The sequence below is a fragment of the Uloborus diversus genome, chromosome 6 (genome assembly GCF_026930045.1).
Source record: "Uloborus diversus isolate 005 chromosome 6, Udiv.v.3.1, whole genome shotgun sequence".
NCBI classification, from domain to species: domain Eukaryota; kingdom Metazoa; phylum Arthropoda; class Arachnida; order Araneae; family Uloboridae; genus Uloborus; species Uloborus diversus.
Window position 1 is genome coordinate 148,131,293 of NC_072736.1, and position 11,706 is coordinate 148,142,998.

At 34.4% G+C, this 11,706-nt stretch overlaps 1 protein-coding gene across 1 annotated transcript; it reads right to left on the reverse strand.

Annotated features, from left to right (window-relative positions):
* Positions 1-8,327: 8,327 nt before the first annotated feature.
* LOC129225026 (uncharacterized) lies at positions 8,328-11,330 on the reverse strand. Its single transcript, XM_054859572.1, has one exon. The coding sequence runs from the start codon at positions 11,328-11,330 to the stop codon at positions 8,328-8,330; it is 3,003 nt and encodes a 1,000-aa protein (XP_054715547.1).
* Positions 11,331-11,706: the final 376 nt, after the last annotated feature.

Genomic DNA, 11,706 nt, shown 5'->3' on the forward strand with positions numbered 1-11,706 from the left:
ATATTGAGACTTCGAAAAATTGAGATTTCCTCATTGTTCTCTTTCGAAATAAAAACTCGAGGAATTATCGTTAAAACAAAAGCAGTTTTTAATTGAAATTAATTTTATCCTTTATTTTTTCAAAACTACGCATTCAAATTTTTCATTTACGCCATCAGCGCGAGCAAAATAAGTACCAATTCTATACTTTCGAGACTTTGCGAAATGGCTAGCGAAAATATTACCGTAATATAAACTTTATCGGCTACATGCAATATTCGATCAAATACTAATCAAGTAAAGTAACTTAGCGAAAACCTCATTTTTCAAGGGGGGGGGGGATTTTCAAATGTTTTGCTATAAAGCATTTTTTAGTTCATTATTTTCAATTTGTAGGGTCATATCATTCTCCGTTATCTAACGAAGTGTTAGATAAATTTTTTTTTTTTTTTTAAATTATGAAGAATACGCTTGAAGTGTTAAGAAAACTTGTCAGCTTAAATATTTAAAATTTCGAAAAGTATAAAGAAAATATTTAGAGCCTAACTTAAAAAGAAATTATCTAGCTCGGTAGATTAAGTAGTTATCCCTGCAGGTGTACTTTTTAATTTTGGGAAATGAGCTTACCAAGTCTTATTGATTGAAGGAAACAACTTCCTTATTGTAAACATTAGCCCAAATTATTTAATCTTTCGCTATAATAGTCCTAGCTTTACTAACGCAAATTTAAGTGCAAAATCCTGAAGCCAGTTTTGAAAAGTTCTATTTCATCAAAGTGTGTTATAGTCTGTAGAGAAATCCGGCAAGCCAGTTTATCATTTAAAGTTATTTTAATTAAATGCGTAGTTTGAACAGTTATCACTAAAGCATAATACTTTTAGTCCTTGATTTTAGCTGTAGAAAGGAATGCGAAATTAAACGTGCTATTTTTGAAGTGTTAGGAAGTTACCAGTTAGATTTTAAAATCTCACCGAGGCAGGTTAAAAGTCTTCCGTTACCACGTAAGTGCTTTATGACCCGTAGAATGCAATAAGTTTAAATTGAGAATATAATATAATTAAATGAATACTTAGTATTTTGATAACATTTTAATAAAGCGAAACTTCTTCAGAATAAAGTTTGTAGCGTTATTTTCTCGCTGGATAAGAGGCAAAACAAAATCTCTTGAATACAGATTGTTCTCTTATTCGGTAACATTTTATATTGATTTAGTTTGATATTGCAGTTTAAGAGTAGTAAAGAACTTTAAAGCAAAGCCTATCAAATGTGCAAACTATTTCCCTGGTAATATGAAAATTTTGTATTTAGCGCTCATAAAATACACAAGTTTAATGATTTTCTTAGGGATTTTAACTAATCAAGTGTTTTCGTCTTAGTTTATTGTCAAGTACCGTTAAACGCATCTTTGTAATGAAGTAAAAAAAAGCATTTGTAACTTGAACTAAATCGGTTACAGTTCGAAATAATCTTCTCACATTAATTAATATATATTCTCTTTAATTTGGGAAATAACATTCACAAAGTTCGAAGAACTTCACAAAACTTGAGTATTTAAAAATCTTCACACTCTTATACCACTTGTATAAGTTTACTGCAAGTTCCAGATATGTGCTGGCAAATGCTTAGCAACATTTTCTTTTACAATACAAACTTTCGAGAGACTAAGAAAAAGCGCTATATATCTGAATGAGCAATATAACGAGATACAACTTAAGTAGGGCTGTACTAATCAACACCGTTTCTCAGAAAGATCAACTTAAAACTTACTTGTATGTCCAATGAAACCTTCACGCTTACGTCCAACCAGATACTGCAAAGAACTGACGACAAGAGCTGCCTTTTAACCACGAAAGTTGTGTGACGTCAATGAAATTTTCTTTATCAGTTTTCTTCTTAACTATTCGCATGAGCTTACAGTTAGAGAATTACTAATTAGGAATGCATAAATAAAATGATTTTCAGTGATGTTTCAGAACAACATTTTTTTTTCTTAATCTTAAATGATACTGTATTTAACGAAACTTGACAAAATACAACTATTGAGCTCATCCGGTCGAATTGTTTCATTTTTGTATCAATAATCCTGCATTTTTCATGTTGGAGAGCAATATTTAAATTTTTTAGAAATATATATATCTTTGGAAAAAACAATCTGCCCCCCCCCCCCCCGCTCTCCATTATTCTTAGAAATTAAAAATCTTCTCAAAATTTTCGATACTCAAAGATAAACTGGATTAGCAAGGGACATTAACTACATGCATACTAATGTGATAAGAACCTTAGCAGATTTTCAGAGCGTAATGCGTCTTGTATCCGGATAAATGTATAGAAACGATTGACGTCACAAAGAAAAGGAAATAAAACACTAATAACACTGGAATTGAACCCACGATCTCTTTTACTATGCTGAAGCAGCTGGTAGAACTGCGTTTTCAATCTCTCGGCCACAAAATACATTAAAACAACGGCAGCTGAATTCTGAAACTGGTACTGTATTAAAAGTGCGTGCACATAAGAACTATGAAAAATAAAATTTTCCAAAACAAGACCAAGCGTAATAAAGTTTCGGGTACATAGTTCTTTTTGAGATAATAATCCTCTTGGGGGAGTATCTAAGGCAATTTTTTCTGTGACGTGAGATAAAAAGAAGAAAACCAGGGTTTCGATTTTTTTTTCTTTTTGCTTTTTGTTCTAAGTGGTACAGTTTTTTTTTTTTGTAAAATCACTGCTTTTAAAATTCAGCACCGAGATTCACCTTCAGAACCTTGTTTTACGAACGAATGTAAAAAAATCTATTTTGCAGTCTTGCACGTTTGCAAGTCATATTGTAGGGTACCTCCTCAGGGTGCGACCTGGGTCATTTTTAATCCCTCTCAATCTGGAATCAGCTGATTTGTTTGAGATTAAGATCCAACTGTTTGCAAATATTTGAACATATTTTCTGTCATTTAAATGAAAGTACGGGAACCTTTTGTTGGTTTAAATCCCACAGCGATTTCAATTGCACGGAATTTCAGGATTGTGTGGAACCAATCGCGTGGTATCCCGAGATCCTCACGGGATTAACTCAACTCTTTTAAAAGTTGTATTTTATTGGCCTTTTTTTTTTAAATTTTGTTCTTTAGTTAGAAAGAACTGCTTACATTACTTGAATTACTATTATTGCTAATTCAAAGTAAAATTGTAAATTTACAAATTATTAATGCAAGAAAATAGCCCATCAAGGTATGACGGGTGAAAATTGCTTCTTCACTTGAGTAAAGCAACTGCCCGTTGGGAAGTTTTGATGATTGAATTTTCGGGTCGCAGAATTTTGGGCAATTGTTCCTTTCTGGAAAAACCAGCGAGGTCGAAGTACATTAACTCTTTTTTGTGCCAAAAAAATTGGCATTAGTAGAAAAAAGAAATATCAAGAATCTAAGCTATTTTTTCGTAAAAATATATGCGAAATCCAATAAACATCCTCAATTGAAAAGTAATTCATTTAAAAAATAACTTCATTAATGGTGACGTCACAGCGTTACGCGATCAGAGATTCTGGCTATAATATATATGAGGATTACAAAGTTATCTCCAACTAAGCAACACTCATTAGTTGAACAAAAATATGTCTTTTGTATTTAATGACTCCTCGCCCATACTCGAGGGAATTTTCGTGAAAAAAGCAATGCGTTTCATGAAAACGCTTTGTCTGTAACTCCTTTTTTTGAAATTGAAATAATATAAATCATTTTCAGCTGATTTATACAAATGTCACCTCCTTCCTAAATATATATATATATATATATATATATATATATAACATAATTTTTCATTTGAGCGCCATGTTTGGTCGTTGCTCAAGAACTGCAGATTTGGAAGGATATGCAGTGTCCATTGATTTTTACATTACCAAAACGAAGTCAACGTTCATACATTTCCTTTCTTCGTTTATTCACGTTGATCATTGTTTAGTTTATAGCGCATTTCACTCAAAAGAACGAAAATAACATTATTCAATTAATTTATTTTTAATCCCACCAATCACCACCGCACCAACCCTGGTGAACCGGATGTGGTGATTGGAGGGAGCAGAGCAGTTCATGAGCAACCAATCACTAGCTGGAACAATTTTGATATAGGGTAAGTGCTCCAGTAGTCGGCTAGTCTCCAGTAGCCAGCCACAAGGACATAAAACAACTTATAAATAGAATATTTATATCTCAAAATCGGATATGATTCATTCCCTCATTCTTTTACCCCTGTCCCCAATTATCATCTAATAACAATAAAGTTGTAAACACTTTTTATTAAGTAGTAATAAGTCATTTTATTATTAGTGGTGTGCCCATCATCTTAGTTTACGATTCTGCTGATTTTTTTTTTTTGTTAAGAAGACACATTATCTTTAAATGTTAAGTGCCCTTTCTTTTTTTCGTTACACTGTAAATTTGCTTTTGTTTGTGGTTTCATGGATTGTATAGCATAACGTTTCAATGAAAAAATAAACTCCTTCTTAGACTCAATTATTTTTAGAGGGTGACCACTGGGTACTGAATTTTTATGCATTACCAATAGTCGGCCATGGCAGATTGACCACTAGTTCTATTCTGTTTGGTTGATCTACCCAATAGTACTTAATATGGATTTTCTAATATTCATCAAATATTAGTTAAAATAAAGTATTGACATAGCGGCAATTTAGCTGTTTTGAGTAAAAATTCCCTTTTTAACGTTATTTCTTCAAAACAAAATGTTTAAATTTTGTGCCTTACTTTTTTTTTCGACAGAAAAGTCGTTTCATTATTTTACTGCTTCTTACGTTGATTTTCGTTTAGAATTCTCAAAAACAGGGTTGAAAACAGGTTAAGAATCTAGTCCGTTCTTGCGTTCAGAATATAAGTTCTAATGCTCAACTTGTCATCACCAAATGGTAATTTATCGGGACTTGTTTTTAATCAAATCATGATAAGTTGATGACATTAATAAAACAAATGATTTGATTGCAATTAGAATTTAATCGGCAATAAATAAACTTTCCCATTGTAGGGAATTAAGGTGTAATACTTCAGTAGTTACCTTAGCTCCAATTATTGCTCATTTTGCTAAACTATTTGCTTCACCAAAGGTTCAAGAAACCTGTATTCTATTTAGACTAATTGGGCCAAATGTTTTTACCACTTTCAATAACTGCCTCCAACCAAATATTTAATTTATTGAGTTTTTTTTTACCACGAAGAAATCAAAATTTACTACTTGTTTAAAAGTATGCTGAATTTGTTTTAAAATAACATGGTTTCAAAGTTGCATTACGTTGCTACCCGCTCCATTTTAGTTTATTCATTGTTTACTAATGTTCTTGTTGAAAGCTATAAGATTATCTTCATGACATCCCTATTTCTCAATTTCAATTTACTTACATACAGACCCGTCATTTAAGCAATATGGTTGGGGGGGGGGGGAGGCAAATGACCCACTGCATTTTCAAAACATAATTTAAATATGTGTTATTGTTCGTATTTTGAATCTTATTTCCTATAAATTGCATTGAATTGATGCCCTTTGCCTCCCCCCACCCGCGCCCAGAAAAACTATGAAACTACACACTTGCTAACATAATTCGTTCACAACAGAAGTAAATTTGTGTTTTGATAAATTTTGTTTTAGATGTGCCAACGATTGCCAATATTTTAAGTGCTTTTGGAACGGATTTTTACTTGCTTTGTTTTGAGAGGAAATTGTTTCCCAATAAACTACAATTTTAATGTTATGTTGCATATGTTAAAGTTTCGTTCTAATGAACATGGGAGCAGTCAAGTGTCAATCAAATCGATCATTGATTCACTCTTTATCGATCATGAATTCTATCAACTCTTTTATTCAGTCTTTATCTTAGTATTACACAGTAAATACAGAACTGAATTCACTCTGAGATTTGCAAGAAGCTTGATCAAAGAGGGAAGCAGTAATTAGGTCGTAGAATTTAACAGTATTGTCTGAAAACTCATCGGAGGCAACCGGGTTAATTACTGTCTGAAAAACTGTTATTATGCAATTGCTAGCTTTCTGAGGTTGTTCACCTTCAAAAACACCAGTTTAAAGCTCCGTAAAACTACGGATTGTATAACTACAGGAGTAGTCACTAAGATAATTGGAGACGGCAAAATGGTTGAACAAGTTAACAGTACTGTGTCAATTTATAGGAAGTAAGCGGGTAAATTACTGTTCGAAAAATTCTTATGAAGTGGTAGTCAACAAACACACACAAACAAAACTCTGCTAGAAGTAGCTTGTCTTCATTCTTGATTGCGGTTTCTTATTTACTCCATATATATTAATCCACAACAATCAAAAAGCCTCACACGCAACTTCATTATAGCTGACATAGGAAAAAAGCGGCATTTATCCCCAAGATGGCGGACGAGAGTTTACTTAAGCTACGATCTATGACTTTATTCTCCAGTGGATGCAACGTTGTTTGCATCCTCGTAAGCAACTGCAAAAGTTGTTTGCGCGCATGCGCTTTTCAAAATCTTGCTCCTTTAACTCAGAAGTCTAGGTTACCCATGGAAGCGGTATCTTGTGTACCTAGTTAATACTTCATCTAAGGTATAAACTTTTTTTTCAAAATAGGTTGCCTCACACGAACTGCGATACTGTAATAAAATGATTTTATATTGATAATTTTATATCAAATGGAATTAATGATAAAAAGCACGAAAAAGGTGCCTAAGATAAAGTGGGAAAGATTAGCATCCGAAAAAAGTTGTGTGCAATTTATTGATAGATATATATTTTTAACTGGAAGTCTGGACGGAATCGTTGACGAAACGGCGGAAGTAAAATGTCCTTCCTCTTTTAGTGTCGGAAGTATTTCTCGTTAAAAGTTAGTTATACTCCCCATAGATTTAACACTACCAACCAAACATTTGACTTTATGGCTAAATCCGAGATCTTGAAAAATTGGGGCTCCTTATGAGCGAGTTCAACAGTAGTAGCATTTTACGAAAGTACCATCGAAATTGGTTTCGTACTAGCGAATTTCAACGCAATATTATACACAAAGACAAAGTCTTTAAAAGATAATTAAAATGTTTTTCTGATTCCTGAAACTTTAAGAATGGTAGCTGTTTTCATCTAGGCAAAGAGATTTTTTTCCTGTAGTGATATATTCAAATGATATTTTCAATTCAGCACCGTGAAGGAAAATCATTTCAAGCTTTCAAATATGAAACAAAATAGCCTACAATACTAGCCCCCCCCCATGTGAGGGAGGGGCTGGATTCTATTTTTCTATACATACACAATGTTCTGTCCTTACCTAAGCCTTAGAAAGGTTTTAACAGATGTGATCAAATGTCTTATTCGAGATATTATTTTCGTTCATGTTCTGTAATTGTAAAATTGGTAATTTAGTCCTTTATTACGGACACTCATTACTTTGCACTACAAATTTGATCATTTAAAGTTATATGCACTGTGTTTTAAATACAGTTGACTCTCAGTTTAACGACGCTCTGTTGAACGATTCTCTATTTAAAGACGGCTTTTCACGGTCCCGGAGGCTCTACTGTGGTTTTAAGAGCATTCTATTTAAGGATACATTCTACTAATGACGATTTTTTGTGGTCCCTTGAAAAAGTCGTTAGAGATTCAACTGTACTTTGAATATTTTGTGCAATGCTTCACATTATTCGATGCACGCAAATAGAAGTGAAAATTAATTAACTGGGAGTCTGGAAAGTGATAATTTAAAAATAATATTCATTAGTTGGCATTAAAATTAATCTTCCAACGGGCGTGGCCTCTTTACCAGCATAAAAAGTAGCGGCTATTTCTTAGCTACAGTATTCTACACTTTATTCCAGTGGTTCGACCTTTTTCTGGTCTGATCCACATTTTCCATCCAATTGATGGAGATTTGTTCCAAATCACTTTTTGGAGGAATGTTTTAGAAAAAGGATCAAATTATGATAAATTGATTTCTTCTGAAAAGTTTATAAACTGAACTTGTTTTGATGCTATACACTTTTTACTCAAACTGCTGCACTGCAAAAGAAAAAAGCATCCAAAGAATCTTAAAGAACAAGAAATTCGTTTAGGGTAAAGCAAATAAGTCAATATTTACAGCATACAACAGTCAATATTTTAAGCATGCATTTATTACAACTCCAAAAATAGGTACTCAGTAAGTAAAATAAAGTCACTAATTAGACAAATATAAAATTTAAAATCATGTAAAAGCATAAGAAATAAAATCTAAAAACAGACAGTCTATTATAAAATAAGCTCTCTGAGTTCTGTAAGCGTTCGGTTTGATTTAGATGATCTATTAATACTTCCACTGTTGCTTGTACCACCCTTTCACCTCACGATGTATCCATTTGTTCATCAAGAGATATGCCAACAGACGAAATATGTTTTAGATCCGACTCGGTAACCTTGCCATCTGCTTCACTACTTTCCTGTACAGCTTCTTCGATACTCATTGTTTCGTCTTGACTTGTTAAAATTGAAAGCGAAGCATCCAACTGAGCATCACTTCCAACAGCCTCGCCAATTTTCTCTGAAGCTTCTGCGACATTCATTTCTTCACCTTGACTTGTTGAAATTGAAAGCGAAGCATCCGACTGAGCAACACTTCCAGCAGCCTCACTAGTTTTCTTTGAAGCTTCTGCGGCAGTCTTTTCTTCGTCTGTACTTGTTGAACTTGAAAACAAAGTAATCAGCTCAGCAACCCTGCCGGTTGCTTCACTAGCTCCCGTAGAAGCATATCCAACATTCATTTTTACGTCTTGACCTGTTAAAATTGAGTACAAGATACTCGATTGTGTAACCGTGCCAGTAGTTTCACTGGACACCTTCGCAGTTCCTTCGATATTCATTTCTTCTTGATTATATGAAATTGTTGACGAAATATCTGACTCGGCAACCTTGTCGGCGGTCTCATCAGCTTCATTCGTAGTTTTTTCGGTATTTACTTCTTTGTCTGGACTTCTTGAAATTAAGAGCGAAATGTCCTTCGAAGTCACTTTGCTATGAACTTTACCAGATTCCTTAGAATTTTCTTCCTCACTCATTTCTTCACCTTCTGATTTAGAAAGAAGTTTCTTATCTGACTCAGAAACTAAAGCTTCCTCAGAAGATACCTCTTCGACATTCTTTTCTTTACAGCGATTTGTTGAAATTGAAAGATCATTTTCATCCGTCTTAGAAAGACTGCCACATACTTCACTGGCTTCTTCGTCAAGTCCTTTTGAAACTGGAAACAAGTTTTCCGGCTCAGCAATCATGCTGGAAGCTTCATTAGCTTGCTTAGAATACTCTTCGACATTAAATTGCACACTTTGCTCTGAAATTGAAAAATCTTTTTCATCTGCTTCGACAACCAGAGTTTCTGCTTCTTTGGAAATTTCTGCGACATTCATTCCTATACCGCAACTTAATGAAATTTGAAGATCATTCTTGTTTGACTCAGTAACCACACTTTTATTTTCTTTAAAAGTTACTTCTACTTTGGTTTTATCACTGGTACTTGTTGAAATTGAGAGGTCTTTTACATCTGACTGAGAAACACCACCACAAGCTTCTTTAGTTTCCTTTGAAGTTTTTTGGATAGTCTTTTCTTCGCCAAGGTCTTTAACAATTGAAAGCGTAACATCCGATTGAAAAACTCTTGCGGCAGCGTCACAAGCTTCCTTGGAATTTTCTTCGACATTCATTTGTTCATTTCTACTCTTTGAAGTTGAAAGATCTTTTTTATCTGAGTGGGTATCCATACTATCAGCTTCTTTCGAAATATTTTCGACATTCAATTCCTTATCTTGGTTTTCCGAAATAGAAACATTTTTATCTGCCTTGGCCGCCATACATTCAGCTTCTTTAGAAGCTTCTTCGACATTCATTTTTTCACCTGGGCTTTTTGAAATTGAAAGATCTTTCATGTCCGGCTCACCAACACTACCGCAAGATTTACTACCTTCATTAGAAGATTCTTCAACATTCATTTCTTCTGTCACGATTTTCAAACTTGGATCTAAAGTATCTCTTACATTCGACTCAGCAGCGCTGCCACTAGCTTCATAAATTTCATCGACGTTCACTTCGTCCCGATTTGTTGCAGTAAAAAATGTCTCTGAAACGATATCCTGTTTCTGAAATGAAGATGGTGATTTAGAAAGATTGTCTTCAGACTCTTTTTTACGGGGACTTTTAGATGTAGCTTCGTCTTCTATATCTTCTGTTTTTTCATGCTTCAACATTTCTAGGACTGGATTAGGCATTTTTTTGGACATAGGTTTTTTTCCTATGTTTGCACGCTCAAATTTCAGCTGGAGAGATTCTTCAGAACCAGTCAAGGAAGATGAAACGGCTTCAACTTCTACAGGAGATGAACCAGAAGTATCCGCATTCATTGAAGATATGCAGTCCATGGAATGCTCTGAAGTGCCCTGAGACCATTCTGTGTAGTCCACGCTTTCTGATGTTGAAATTGCTGATGCCCATCCACGATTCAGATCCTTTAAAACTAGCACTCCTTCCATAGTTATTGCAGACATAGGTATACTTGCTGTTTGTGTGGACTTAGCTTCAGTTTCAGGTTCACATTTCACGGCAGTTTGATGTGAAATCATAGGTTTTTCCTCCTTCTCAAGTCCTATAAGTTTTCTCAATTTTTGAAATGGACCTGGTACAGGTTTAGCTGGTTCGAAACCTGTTATTGCTAACGTCATTTTAGATTCGTCTAATCTTGGAGTTGGGGACGGCGTAATGAGATCACGTTCATCAGCTGTTGTGGATCGCGATGTTGATGTTTCAACTTCTTCGTATGTTTCAGGCGATAGGAAAGACGCAGCTCTTTTCCTTGGAGTAATATTCCTAGTCTCGGTCAGCTTCTCTGTTTGCGTTTTCTTATCTTTCAATGGAAGTTTGACGAGGCAGTCTTCCATCAATTCTTGACCTGGTACATATTGTTCAATTTCTGGAGATATTTTCGGCGGAGATTTCTTCGATGGAGTCTTCAAATGAAACTTTTGAGCAATGTTGGAAAAAAATTCTTTCACTGGAGATACTTTTGTCTTCTCGGGAGCCGGTGGTTGTAAAAGACCACTAGCTGATAACTCACCCTGCAAGGTTTCAGATGTCTGAATCTCCGGTAGCTTAATGTCGCTTAAAATTCCTGTTTCTTCTGTTACTATGGACTCGATTGATAAAAAGGAACCGGTAAGCTTAGCTGAGGAAACACTTTCTTTTCTATCTCTGTCTTCAAGTGTCGAACCTGCTGATGACTCGACACTTGTCTTTCGCTCTGATTTCGATGACGCTTCCTCTTCAGTCTCGCTTTTTCGCCTTTCTTCTTCTCCCTTTGGCATTGTGAAAGACAAGGTGGAGGCTGAAAAAGTTTTATTAAATATAAAAATGTAATTCCATAAACAAGGCATTCTGTACTGTAAAAAAAAATCAGTTGGAGAAAAATATTAATGTTTCAAAACTTATCTTTAAGCTTTTATACCGAATGGACAATTCTTTTTTCTGTCATTTTACAAACTTCTAGCCCAAGTAATTGCTATTCCAAGACGGGGTAGAATGTTCACAAGATCTCTGAATATTAATGTAGAAAATTTGAGTGCTAACTCGAACTGTTGATTGAGATTCTTGCCATCAAATTGTTTTCAGACTCGATAACATCACAAAGTTCGACATCTAGGGCTTTGCTTTCGGATGCTGACGTCATAGTTACTGTTTGCT